The sequence below is a fragment of the Salmo salar genome, chromosome ssa09, assembly GCF_905237065.1.
Source record: "Salmo salar chromosome ssa09, Ssal_v3.1, whole genome shotgun sequence".
Classification (NCBI taxonomy): Eukaryota; Metazoa; Chordata; class Actinopteri; order Salmoniformes; family Salmonidae; genus Salmo; species Salmo salar.
In genome coordinates this window covers 158225843-158238671 of record NC_059450.1, presented here as the reverse complement: position 1 = coordinate 158238671, position 12829 = coordinate 158225843, and the positions used below count along the sequence as shown (strand labels likewise).

At 44.7% G+C, this 12829-nt stretch overlaps 1 protein-coding gene across 2 annotated transcripts in view; it reads right to left on the bottom strand.

Moving 5' to 3' along the window:
* The window catches only part of cdon (cell adhesion associated, oncogene regulated), a 139566-nt gene that overhangs the window by 28925 nt on the left and 97812 nt on the right, over positions 1–12829 (bottom strand). For both annotated transcript variants that reach the window (XM_045724932.1, XM_045724931.1), the window contains exons 9-11: positions 6544–6718; positions 3979–4095; positions 994–1200 (exon numbers count right to left, since the gene is read on the bottom strand). In XM_045724932.1, the coding sequence (XP_045580888.1) occupies positions 994–1200; positions 3979–4095; positions 6544–6718 (499 nt within the window). The remainder of the gene's footprint in view (positions 1–993; positions 1201–3978; positions 4096–6543; positions 6719–12829) is intronic.

Here is a 12829-nt window from a genome sequence, read left to right as displayed (position 1 = left end):
ATTCCAACAGGAATTCAACATCACTTTGCGAGCCAGCATAATGTGACTTGCAGGTACAGCAGTGTAGCACAATTCTGATAACATTTACCAAAACGTTCCATGTTTTCCAGAAATCCCGGTTGGAATATTCCTGGAAACGAGAGGAAATAAGCAGGAAATTCTGCTTATCCTGGGGGGGGGGATTTTACAGGAATTTTTGTAAGCCTGCTTGATGTGTCGCATAAACCATGTGTTTCAGGACACTGTATTAGCGTAAAACTAGCCCTCAAAATAAGGCTTCATAAGTATTGCCATAAAGAGTTTGATGTGAATGATAATATACACCTAGGAAGTCCACAGGACTGAAAATGAACAAATTCAACCATCATGTTTCTGTCACTAACAAACACAGTCATTGGTGGTACCTCTACAATTCACTGGAAAAGGGCAAGGCACACTGGGAAATTATATAAATGTATTATGTTGAAGGCTTAGTGGGGGGGGAGCGAGTCTTTTAGATAGTTATTTTTGACCACCTGTGATTGTTGTACCAGTTGAAGTGGTCTATGGTAGAGGTACATGCTTTTGTACCTGTGGAGAAAGATCCTATCTGAGGTATGAACCCAAAAACAATAATGTACCTCACAGGAGGTTGGTACAACAATCACAGGTGGCCAAAAATAACTATCTGAAAGACTCGCCCCCGACCAACCTCCTCACAGGATGGGGAAAATGAGGAGGACGGGCTCGTGGAATCTGTAGAATGGTATCTAATGCAATACATTAAACACCAAACACATCCATGTGGTCGATGCCGTTCCCTTCGCTCCGTTCCGGCCATTATTATGAGCCGTCCTCCCCTCACCAGCCTCCTGTGACGTGCCGATAACTAAAAGTAGAAAGGAGGCCCTTACAGGGCACCACTCCACTCTAGTGACAAGCAGTTGTACTCCTTTAGGAACAAACCTAAACCTTTAATTCTGAGAGCGCATGTCTGAGTTTTGTGTGTCTCACCAGGTTCCAGACTGCGTACTTCCACGGACAGTTTGAGAGGAGAGATGTTGTCGGCGGCAACGACCCACTCGGCGCTGCGGCCCTGGCGACGATACTCCACACGGAACGCTGTGATTGGAGAGCCTCCGTTAGCCCGCGGGATCCACGTCACGTAAACAGAACTCTCCGTCGCCATGGAGATGGTGGGCCTATCAGGGGCCTCGGGAACTGGAACCAGGAAGAGAAAAATAAATAAAGCCAACCAATCAGAGCCTGAGAAATACTATACCTCCACTCAATCAAACTCCAACTGAAATTACTGTTTCTCTTTTGAGAAGAAAAGACACACAACTTTGTGGAAACTGAAAACATTACATACATCTACTGAAAAGACAAAACATAAACACAGAAAGAGAAAACACGGAATACAGGAGGAGGAAGGGAGGGAGGGAGGACATGCTATAGAGGAATGTGGTGCTTACTGCCTGGGCTCTGAGCCACAGAGAGAGAGAAAGAGAGAGAGTGAGAGAGAGAGAGAGAGCGAGTGAGAGACAGACTGTGAGAGAGAGAGAGACTGTGAGAGAGAGTGATACAGAGAGAGACAGAGAGACAGAAACAGAGAGAGAGGGAGAGGGAGAACCTGGGTCTATGTTCACAAACACAAACAGACCCCACAGAGCCCCAGGACAGCAACACAATTAGACCCAACCACATCATGAGAAAACAAAAAGACAATTACTTAAAACCTGTTTGGGATAGGGGGCAGTATTTTCACGGCCGGATAAAAAACATACCCGATTTAATCTGGTTACTACTCCTGCCCAGAAACTAGAATATGCATATAATTAGTAGATTTGGATAGAAAACACTCTAAAGTTTCTAAAACTGTTTGAATGGTGTCTGTGAGTATAACAGAACTCATATGGCAGGCCAAAACCTGAGAAGATTCCATACAGGAAGTGCCCTGTCTGACAATTTGTTTTCGTTCTGTGGCATCTCTATCGAAAATACAGCATCTGTGCTGTAACGTGACATTTTCTAAGGCTTCCATTGGCTCTCAGAAGGCGCCAGAAAGTGTAATGGGGTGTCTGCAGTCTCTGGGCGAAAAACAGCAGGAGTTTTTGTGAGTGGTCAGGCAGGGAACAGTGACACTGGAGATGCACGTTCACGAGACGACTCCATTTTTTTCTTTCAGCCTTTCAATGAATACAACGTCGCCGGTTGGAATATTATCGCTATTTTACGAGAAAAATAGCATAAAAATTGATTTTAAGCAGCGTTTGACATGCTTCTAAGTGCGGTAATGGAATATTTTGCATTTTTTTGTCACGAAATGCACTCGCGCGTCACCCTTCGGATTGTGACCTCAACGCACGAACAAAACAGAGTTATTTGGATATAACTATGGATTATTTGGAACCAAAACAACATTTGTTGTTGAAGTAGAAGTCCTGGGAGTGCATTCTGACGAAGAACAGCAAAGGTAATCCAATTTTTCTTATAGTAAATCTGAGTTTGGTGAGGGCCAAACTTGGTGGGTGTCAAATTAGCTAGCCATGATGGCCGGGCTATGTACTCAGAATATTGCAAAATGTGCTTTCGCCGAAAAGCTATTTTAAAATCTGACACCGCGATTGCATAAAGGAGTTCTGTATCTATAATTCTTAAAATAATTGTTATGTTTTTTGTCAACGTTTATCATGAGTAATTTAGTAAATTCACCGGAAGTTTGCGGTGGGTATGCTAGTTCTGAACATCACATGCTAACGTAAAAAGCTGGTTTTTGATATAAATATGAACTTGATTGAACAAAACATACATGTATTGTATAACATAATGTCCTAGGAGTGTCATCTGATGAAGATCATCAAAGGTTAGTGCTGCATTTAGCTGTGGTTTTGGTTTTTGTGACATATATGCTTGCTTTGAAAATGGCTGTGTGATTATTTTTGGCAGGGTACTCTCCTGACATAATCTAATGTTTTGCTTTCGCTGTAAAGCCTTTTTGAAATCGGACAATGTGGTTAGATTAACGAGAGTCTTGTCTTTAAAATGGTGTAAAATAGTCATGTGTTTGAGAAATTGAAGTTATAGCATTTTTGAGGTATTTGTAATTCGCGCCACTCTATACCATTGGATATTGGTGAGGCGTTCCGCCAGCGGTAGTTGTCTATGTACAGACTCAGTGAGCATAGCCTTGCTATTGAGAAAGGTCGTCGTAGGTAGACCTGGCTCTCAAGAGAAGACAGGCTATGTGCAACACTGCCCACAAAATGAGGTGGAAACTGAGATGCACTTCCTAACCTCCTGCCCAAATGTTTCACCAAATTAGGGACATATATTTCCCTCAGATTACACAGATCCTCAAAGAATTAGAAAACAAGCCCAATTTTGATGAACTCCCATATCTACTGGGTGAAATACCACAGTGTGCCATCACAGCAGCAAGATTTGTGACCTGTTGCCACAAGAAAAGGTCAACCAGTGAAGAACAAACACCATTGTAAATACAACCCATATTTATGTTTATTTATTTTCCCTTTTGTACTTTAACTATTTGCACATCGTTACAACACTGTATATAGACACAATATGAAATGTGAAATGTCTTTATTATTTTGGAACTTCTGAGAGTGTAATGATGACTGTTTTATTTTGTATTTGTATTGTTTATTTCACTTTATTTATTATCTATCTTCACTTGCCAATAAAGCCATTTGAATTGAGTTGAATTGAATTTAGAGAGATACTGGGTTAGCGAGAAGACGGAAAGCTATAGGGCCACAACACACCACACACAACTGTGTGTGTGGTGTGTGTGTGTGTGTGTGTGTGTGTGTGTGTGTGTGTGTGTGTGTGTGTGGGTGGTGTGTGTGTGTGTGTGTGGTGTGTGTGTGTGTGTGTGTGTGTGTGTGTGTGTGTGTGTGTGTGTGTGTGTGTGTGTGTGTGTGTGTGTGTGTGTGGTGTGTGTGTGTGTGTGGTGTGTGTGTGTGTGTGTTGCCTTACCTCTTTCGTGGATGACCACCCCAAAGTGAGTATTAGAAGTCTTGTCCTCTGGGACTTTAGCAGGAACAGATACCACTGGAGGCTTGGATGGGTTCTTACTGACAGCTGGGCTCTTCTCTGGAAACAGACACAGAGGAGACAGACAGAGAGGAGACAGACACAGAGGAGACAGACAGAGAGGAGACAGACACAGAGGAGACAGACAGAGAGGAAACAGACAGAGAGGAGACAGACAGAGAGGAGACAGACAGAGAGGAGACAGACAGAGAGGAGACAGACACAGAGGAGACAGACAGAGAGGAGACAGACACAGAGGAGACAGACAGAGAGGAAACAGACAGAGAGGAGACAGACAGAGAGGAGACAGACAGAGAGGAGACAGACAGAGAGGAGACAGACAGAGAGGAAACAGACAGAGAGGAGACAAACAGAGAGGAGACAGACAGAGAGGAGACAGACAGAGAGGAGACAGACACAGAGGAGACAGACACAGAGGAGACAGACAGAGACACACAGAGGAGACAGACAGAGAGGAGACAGACACAGAGGAGACAGACACAGAGGAGACAGACAGAGACACACAGAGGAGACAGACAGAGAGGAGACAGACAGACACAATTAGCTAAAACACTTGGGCTATGAGGAGTTTTGAATCATGGTCACATCAACTGGTAGAAACACAGGAAACATCCCTTCACATGCTTGTTGCACTGTGTTGTACTGTGTTGCACTGTGTTGTACTGCGCTGTACTGTACTGTGTTGTACTGTACTGTGTTGTGTTGTACTGCACTGTACTGTACTGTGCTGTGTTGTACTGCACTGTGCTGTGTTGTGTTGTACTGTACTGTGTTGTGTTGTACTGCACTGTACTGTACTGTGCTGTGTTGTACTGCACTGTGCTGTGTTGTGTTGTACTGTACTGTGTTGTGTTGTACTGCACTGTGCTGTGTTGTACTGTACTTTACTGTACTGTGCTGTGTTGTACTGTAATGTGTTGTGTTGTACTGTACTTTACTGTACTGCGCTGTGTTGTACTGTAATGTGTTGTGTTGTACTGTACTTTACTGTACTGTGCTGTGATGTACTGTACTGTGCTGTGTTCTACTGTACTTTACTGTGCTGTGTTGTACTGTACTTTACTGTACTGTACTGTGTTGTACTGTACTGTGTTGTACTGTACTGTGCTGTGCTGTGCTGTGTTGTACTGTACTGTGCTGTGTTGTACTGTACTGTACTGTGCTGTGTTGTACTGTGCTGTGTTGTACTGTACTGCACTGTGCTGTGCTGTGTTGTACTGTACTGTGCTGTGTTGTACTGTGCTGTGTTGTGCTGTGTTGTACTGTACTGTGCTGTGTTGTACTGTACTGTGCTGTGTTGTACTGTGCTGTGTTGTACTGTACTGTACTGTGCTGTACTGTACTGTACTGTGCTGTGTTGTACTGTGCTGTGTTGTACTGTACTGTACTGTACTGTGCTGTGCTGTGTTGTACTGTACTGTGCTGTGTTGTACTGTGCTGTGTTGTACTGTACTGTACTGTGCTGTGCTGTGTTGTACTGTACTGTGCTGTGTTGTGCTGTGTTGTACTGTACTGTACTGTACTGTGCTGTGCTGTGTTGTACTGTACTGTGCTGTGTTGTGCTGTGTTGTACTGTACTGTACTGTGCTGTGCTGTGTTGTACTGTACTGTGCTGTGTTGTGCTGTGTTGTACTGTACTGTGCTGTGCTGTGTTGTACTGTGCTGTGTTGTGCTGTGCTGTGCTGTGCTGTGCTGTACTGTGCTGTGCTGTGTTGTACTGTGCTGTGTTGTGCTGTGCTGTACTGTACTGTGCTGTGCTGTGCTGTACTGTGCTGTGTTGTGCTGTACTGTACTGTGCTGTGCTGTGCTGTACTGTGCTGTGCTGTGCTGTGCTGTACTGTACTGTGCTGTGCTGTACTGTACTGTGCTGTGCTGTGCTGTACTGTGCTGTGTTGTGCTGTGCTGTACTGTACTGTACTGTGCTGTGCTGTACTGTGCTGTGCTGTGTTGTGTTGTACTGTACTGTGTTGTGCTGTGTTGTACTGTACTGTGCTGTGTTGTGCTGTGTTGTACTGTACTGTGCTGTACTGTGCTGTGTTGTACTGTACTGTGCTGTGTTGTACTGTACTGTGTTGTGCTGTGTTGTACTGTGCTGTGCTGTGCTGTGTTGTGCTGTGTTGTACTGTACTGTGCTGTGTTGTGCTGTGTTGTACTGTACTGTGCTGTACTGTGCTGTGTTGTACTGTACTGTGCTGTACTGTGCTGTGTTGTACTGTACTGTACTGTGCTGTGCTGTGTTGTACTGTACTGTGTTGTGCTGTGTTGTACTGTGCTGTGCTGTACTGTGCTGTGTTGTACTGTACTGTGCTGTGCTGTGCTGTGTTGTACTGTACTGTACTGTGCTGTGCTGTGTTGTACTGTACTGTGCTGTGCTGTGTTGTACTGTACTGTGCTGTGTTGTGCTGTGTTGTACTGTACTGTGCTGTGTTGTACTGTACTGTGCTGTGTTGTACTGTACTGTGCTGTGTTGTACTGTGCTGTACTGACCCTTGCCAGTTCGGAAGGTGAGCATGGCTGGTTGTCCCTCTCCTGCGACGCTGCGAGCCACCATCAGAACCTCGTACAGACTGGACGACTCCAGCTCAGACAGACGGAGGGTCTTCTCACTGCCGGGCACACGAACCGTATGCCAGCTACCCACTACCCACGTCACATCATCAACCTACCACGACACAAAGAGAGAGAGAGAGAGAGAGAGAGAGAGAGAGAGAGAGAGAGAGAGAGAGAGAGAGAGAGAGAGAGAGAGAGAGAGAGTGTTCACAATCAGCCCACTGACAACCCTATCAGATCACAGCAAAATCACAGTCTACCTGAACAGAGCAATACTCAATCATGAGGCATCAAAGCCAAAAGAACTGAATAATATTAAGAAATGCTAGATAGAGAGAGAGAGAGAGAAAGAAGTGTAGAAACCAACCGATACCTGCTAATGATCAAAATCCAGAAAAGAGCCGTTAAATTCTACAACCACCTAAAAGGAAGCGATTCCCAAACCTTCCATAACAAAGCCATCACCTACAGAGAGATGAACCTGGAGAAGAGTCCCCTAAGCAAGCTGGTCCTGGGGCTCTGTTCACAAACACAAACAGACCCCACAGAGCCCCAGGACAGAAACACAATTAGACCCAACCAAATCATGAGAAAACAAAAAGATAATTACTTCACACATTGGAAAGAATTAACATAAAAACAGAGCAAACTAGAATGCTATTTGGCCCTAAACAGAGAGGACACAGTGGCAGAATACCTGACCACTATGACTGACCCAAACTTAAGGAAAGCTTTGACTACAGTCGTGGCCAAAATTTATGAGAATGACACAAACATTAATTTTCACAAAGTCTGCTGCCTCAGTTTGTATGATGGCAATTTGCATATACTCCAGAATGTTATGATGAGTGATCAGATGAATTGCAATTAATTGCAAAGTCCCTCTTTGCCATGCAAATGAACTGAATCCCCCAAAAACATTTCCACTTCAGTTCAGCCCTGCCACAAAAGGACCAGCTGACATCATGTCAGTGATTCTCTCGTTAACACAGGTGTGAGTGTTGACGAGGACAAGGCTGGAGATCACTCTGTCATGCTGATTGAGTTCGAATAACAGACTGGAAGCTTCAAAAGGAGGGTGATGCTTGGAATCATTGTTCTTCCTCTGTCAACCATGGTTACCTGCAAGGAAACACGTGCCGTCATCATTGCTTTGCACAAAAAGGGCTTCACGGGCAAGGATATTGCTGCCAGTAAGATTGCACCTAAATCAACCATTTATCGGATCATCAAGAACTTCAAGGAGAGCGGTTCAATTGTTGTGAAGAAGGCTTCAGGGCGCCCAAGAAAGCCCAGCAAGCGCCAGGACAGTCTCCTAAAGTTGATTCAGCTGCGGGATCGGCGGGCACCACCAGTACAGAGCTTGCTCAGGAATGGCAGAAGGCAGGTGTGAGTGCATCTGCACGCACAGTGAGGCGAAGACTTTTGGAGGATGGCCTGGTGTCAAGAAGGGCAGCAAAGAAGCCTCTTCTCTCCAGGAAAAACATCAGGGACAGACTGATATTCTGCAAAAGGTACAGGGATTGGACTGCTGAGGACTGGGGTAAAGTCATTTTCTCTGATGAATCCCCTTTCCGATTGTTTGGGGCATCCAGATAAAAGCTTGTCCGGAGAAGACAAGGTGAGCGCTACCATCAGTCCTGTGTCATGCCAACAGTAAAGCATCCTGAGACCATTCATGTATGGGGTTGCTTCTCAGCCAAGGGAGTGGGCTCACTCACAAGTTTGCCTAAGAACATAGCCATGAATAAAGAATGGTACCAACACATCCTCCGAGAGCAACTTCTCCCAACCATCCAGGAACAGTTTGGTGACAAAACAATGTCTTTACCAGCATGATGGAGAACCTTGCAATAAGGCAAAAGTGATAACTAAGTGGCTCGGGGAACAAAACATCGATATTTCTGGTCCATGGCCAGGAAACTCCCCAGACCTTAATCCCATTGAGAACTTGTGGTCAATCCTCAAGAGGTGGGTGGACAAACAAAACCCCACAAATTCTGACAAACTCCAAGCATTGATTATGCAAGAATGGGCTGCCATCAATCAGGATGTGGCCCAGAAGTTAATTGACAGCATGCCAGGGCAGATTGCAGAGGTCTTGAAAAAGAAGGGTCAACATTGCAAATATTGACTATTTGCATCAACTTCATGTAATTGTCCATAAAAGCCTTTGACACTTATGAAATGCTTGTAATTATACTTCAGTATTCCATAGTAACATCTTACAAAAATATCTAAAGACACTGAAGCAGCAAACTTTGTGGAAATTAATATTTGTGTCATTCTCAAAACATTTGGCCACGACTGTATGAATAGCTTCAGTGAGCATAGCCTTGCCATTGAGAAAGGCTGCAGTAGGCTATATACAGGGGTAAATGTGTGGGGGTACAGGTTAGTCGAGGTAATTTGTACAGTAGGTAGGGGTAAAGTGACTATTCATAGATAATAAACAGCGAGTAGCAGCAGTGTAAAAACAAATGGGGAGTGGGGGGGGGTTTCAATGTAAATAGTCTGGGTAGCCATTTGATTAATTGTTCAGCAGTCTTATGGCTTGGGGGTAGAAGCTGTTAAGGAGCTTTTTTGTCCTAGACTTGGCACTCCGGTACCGCTTGCCGTGCGTTAGCAGAGAGAACAGTTACATAATTCTTTAACCAGGTGCGGGGCCTTCGCCAGGGTTGCAATTTGAGCCCTGCACTCTTCAACATTTACATCAATGAATTGGCCACTATTCTAGAAAAATCCTCAGCCCCTGGTGTTAGTCTCCACAATTCAGAAGTTAAATGCCTGCTGCCGGTGCCTCCCGAGTCGCACAGCATCTCACTACAGTCCCTGATTCAAATCCAGGCTGTATCACATCCGGCCGAGATTGGGAGTATGGCGGTGCACAATTGGCCCAGCGTCGTCCGGGTTCGGCCGGAGTAGGCCGGCATTGTAAATAAGAATTTGTTCTTAACTGACTTGCCTAGTTAAATAAAGGTTAAATATAATAACAATAATTATCTATGCCTGCTGTCACCCACAGCACATGACCTACAGCAGCGCCTGGACCTGCTAGAGCAGTACTGCCAGACCTGGGCCCTGGCAGTAAACCCCAAAAATACAAAAATAATGATTTTCCAGAGAAGATCCAGATCTCAGGGAATTAGACCAAAGTTCTCAATTGGTACAAAATATATAGAGTACTGCACACACTACAATTACTGAGGTTTAAAAATAAGCTCAACTGGACACCTTAATGAGGCAGTGAATGAACTGGGAGAGAAAGCACGCAGGGCATTCTACGCCATTAATATACTTATTCAAATGTGGCTAAAACTAATTGAATGTGTCATTGAACCAATTGCACTTTATGGCAGCGAGGTGTGGGGTCCACTTGGAAAACAAGATTACCTCATCAACAATGCATGCAGGGCAGAATTAGGCCAATATCCACTCATATTAACAAGTCAAAATAGAGCATTTCAGTTTTGGAAACATCTAAAATACAGTGACCCCTCTCATATCATTACCAAGCCCTGCAATGCCAAGAGCTGAGCAAAGAAAATAGTCCCCTCATCCAGCTGGTCCTGGGGCTGAGTTCACAAACCTGTTCTACTAACACACTGAAGCCTCAGGACCCTCATCCAGCTGGTCCTGGGGCTGAGTTCACAAACCTGTTCTACTAACACACTGAAGCCTCAGGACCCTCATCCAGCTGGTCCTGGGGCTGAGTTCACAAACCTGTTCTACTAACACACTGAAGCCTCAGGACCCTCATCCAGCTGGTCCTGGGGCTGAGTTCACAAACCTGTTCTACTAACCCACTGAAGCCTCAGGACCAGAACATCCAATCAATCAGAATAAACCAAACTACAACACAGTCAAAACAAAACTACATTACTTACTGGGAAACACAAGCACAAAGCAAAATGCAGTGCTATCTGGCCCTAAATCAACAGTACACCGTAGCAAACTATTTGACCATGGTTACTGATCAAAACCTTAGGAAAACCTTGACAAAGTACAGGCTCAGTGAGCACAGCCTTGCCATTGAGAAGGGTAGACACAGGAAAACCTGGCTCCCTGTAGAGGAAAGGCTGTGCAACCACTGCACAACAGCAGAACCTGAGACAGAGCTGCATTTCCTGACAAAATATAACAATATAGTGTCATTTCCCCAAATGTAAACCCTTATTAAAGGTTTCAAAGACCTCTCTGATGAGACTAGGCTACCCGTCCTGTTGGGGGAGGACGCAGAGAGCTGTGGGTTGGCAGCGTCCTACATTGCTGCCTGCCATAAGTTGAGGGACAGTGTCTGACAGACCAACCAACCTGCACATGTCCTCTATGCTTATTGTTATTGTTCAATGTGTTGGTTATTTTGACTCTTGGTTATTGTTGTTACTGTTGATAATATTGATTCTTATTATTAATTATGTTAATACTGTAAATCTCCAAAGAAAGCTTGCCATGCCAACAAAGTAAATTGAATTGAGAGAGATAGAGATAGAGAGATAGAGATAGAGAGAGAGAGAGAGAGAGAGAGAGAGAGATAGAGAGATAGAGAGATAGAGAGAGAGAGAGAGAGAGAGAGAGAGAGAGAGAGAGAGAGAGAGAGAGAGAGAGAAGTGAGTGAGTGAGTGAGTGAGTGAGTGAGTGAGTGAGTGAGAAGTGAGTGAGTGAGTGAGTGAGTGAGTGAGCGAGTGAGCGAGCGAGTGGAGTGAGTGAGTGAGTGAGAGAGGTCAGGAAAGAGAACCAAGTAACAGCAGCCACAACAAAGACAAACAGACAACACAAAAGTCAGAACAAAACCCTCAAACATCACTGGGTTATGAACCTTCCACGGGGGACCAGTACAAAAAAAGTATGAAAATTTATGTTTTTGGATTCTGCCAGAGTTCTTTTCCAACAGTGAATCATCACAGAGAAAAATGGCGTATGCAACAACAATGCCCGTGATAATTCTCGGTCACTTTTTCCAGGGCCAGCAACTTCTGAGTCGCGCTGCCAATGCAATCTTAACAAGAACTGGATGGCTTTTATAGTCAGAGAGAGCTTGTTAGTGAAGAAAACACAGGCTATTAAAGAGGAAATGACCTGGTGCTGTAGCCAGACTGGGCATGGGTCCTATACCACCTCTGCTTTAATGAACACATTACACAGAGTTAGCAGTTGGTTTGGGCACCGGGCACTGGGCACTGGGCCCCCGGGCACTGGGCCCCCGGGCACTGGGCACTGGGCACCGGGCACCGGGCACTGGGCACTGGGGAGCGTTATGTCGGGGGTCAAGCTAACAGCTGATTACTAGACAAAAGCTCCTACTCTACTCTACTCAGCTCTACTCTACTCTACTCTACTCTACTCTGCTCTACTCAGCTCTACTCTACTCAGCTCTACTCAGCTCTACTCAGCTCTACTCTACTCTACTCTACTCTACTCAGCTCTACTCTACTCTACAGAACTCTTTTCATATCTATGTTCCTTTACTATTTTCCCCTAACCCTACCACCCTACCACCCATCCCCTAATTTGAGTAATTTAATCCATTTTAGAATAAGCCTGTAACTTAACAAAATGTGGAAAAAGTCAAGGTGTCGGAATACTTTCCAAATGCACTGTATATATAAATTCCAGCCATACTTTATCAAAGGCCTTTTCAAAGTCAGCTTTGAGTACCAGGCACGGTTTCCCTATACTGTTTTATTATTTTAATTTAACCCTTATTTAACCAGGTAAATTGACTGAGAACACGTTCTCATTTACAGTAACGACCTGAGGAATAATTACATGGGAGATGAATGAGGCAATTGTAAACTGGGAATGATTAGGTGACCAATAAATTCCAGATTGGGAATTTTATCCAGGACACCAGGGGTTAACACTTCTACTCTTACAATAAGTACCATGGGATCTATAGTGACCACAGAGAGTCAGGACACCCCTTCAACATCCCAGCACCCTACACAGGGCAATGTCCCCAATTACTGCCCTGGGGAACTTTTTCTAGACCAGAGGAAAGGGTGCCTCCTACTGGCCCTCCATCACCATTTCAAGCAGCATCTGGTCTCCCATCCAGAGACAGACCAGGCCCAACCATGCTTGGCTTCAGGAGCAAGCCAACAGTGGGATGCTGGCTCAACATTCATCGTAGTGTTCTATTGTTTCCAGTACTTGTCTTATACTATCTCCAAGGTATCGTCCATGTAAAGAAAACTTTCTGATTAGGATGAATAATATCCGA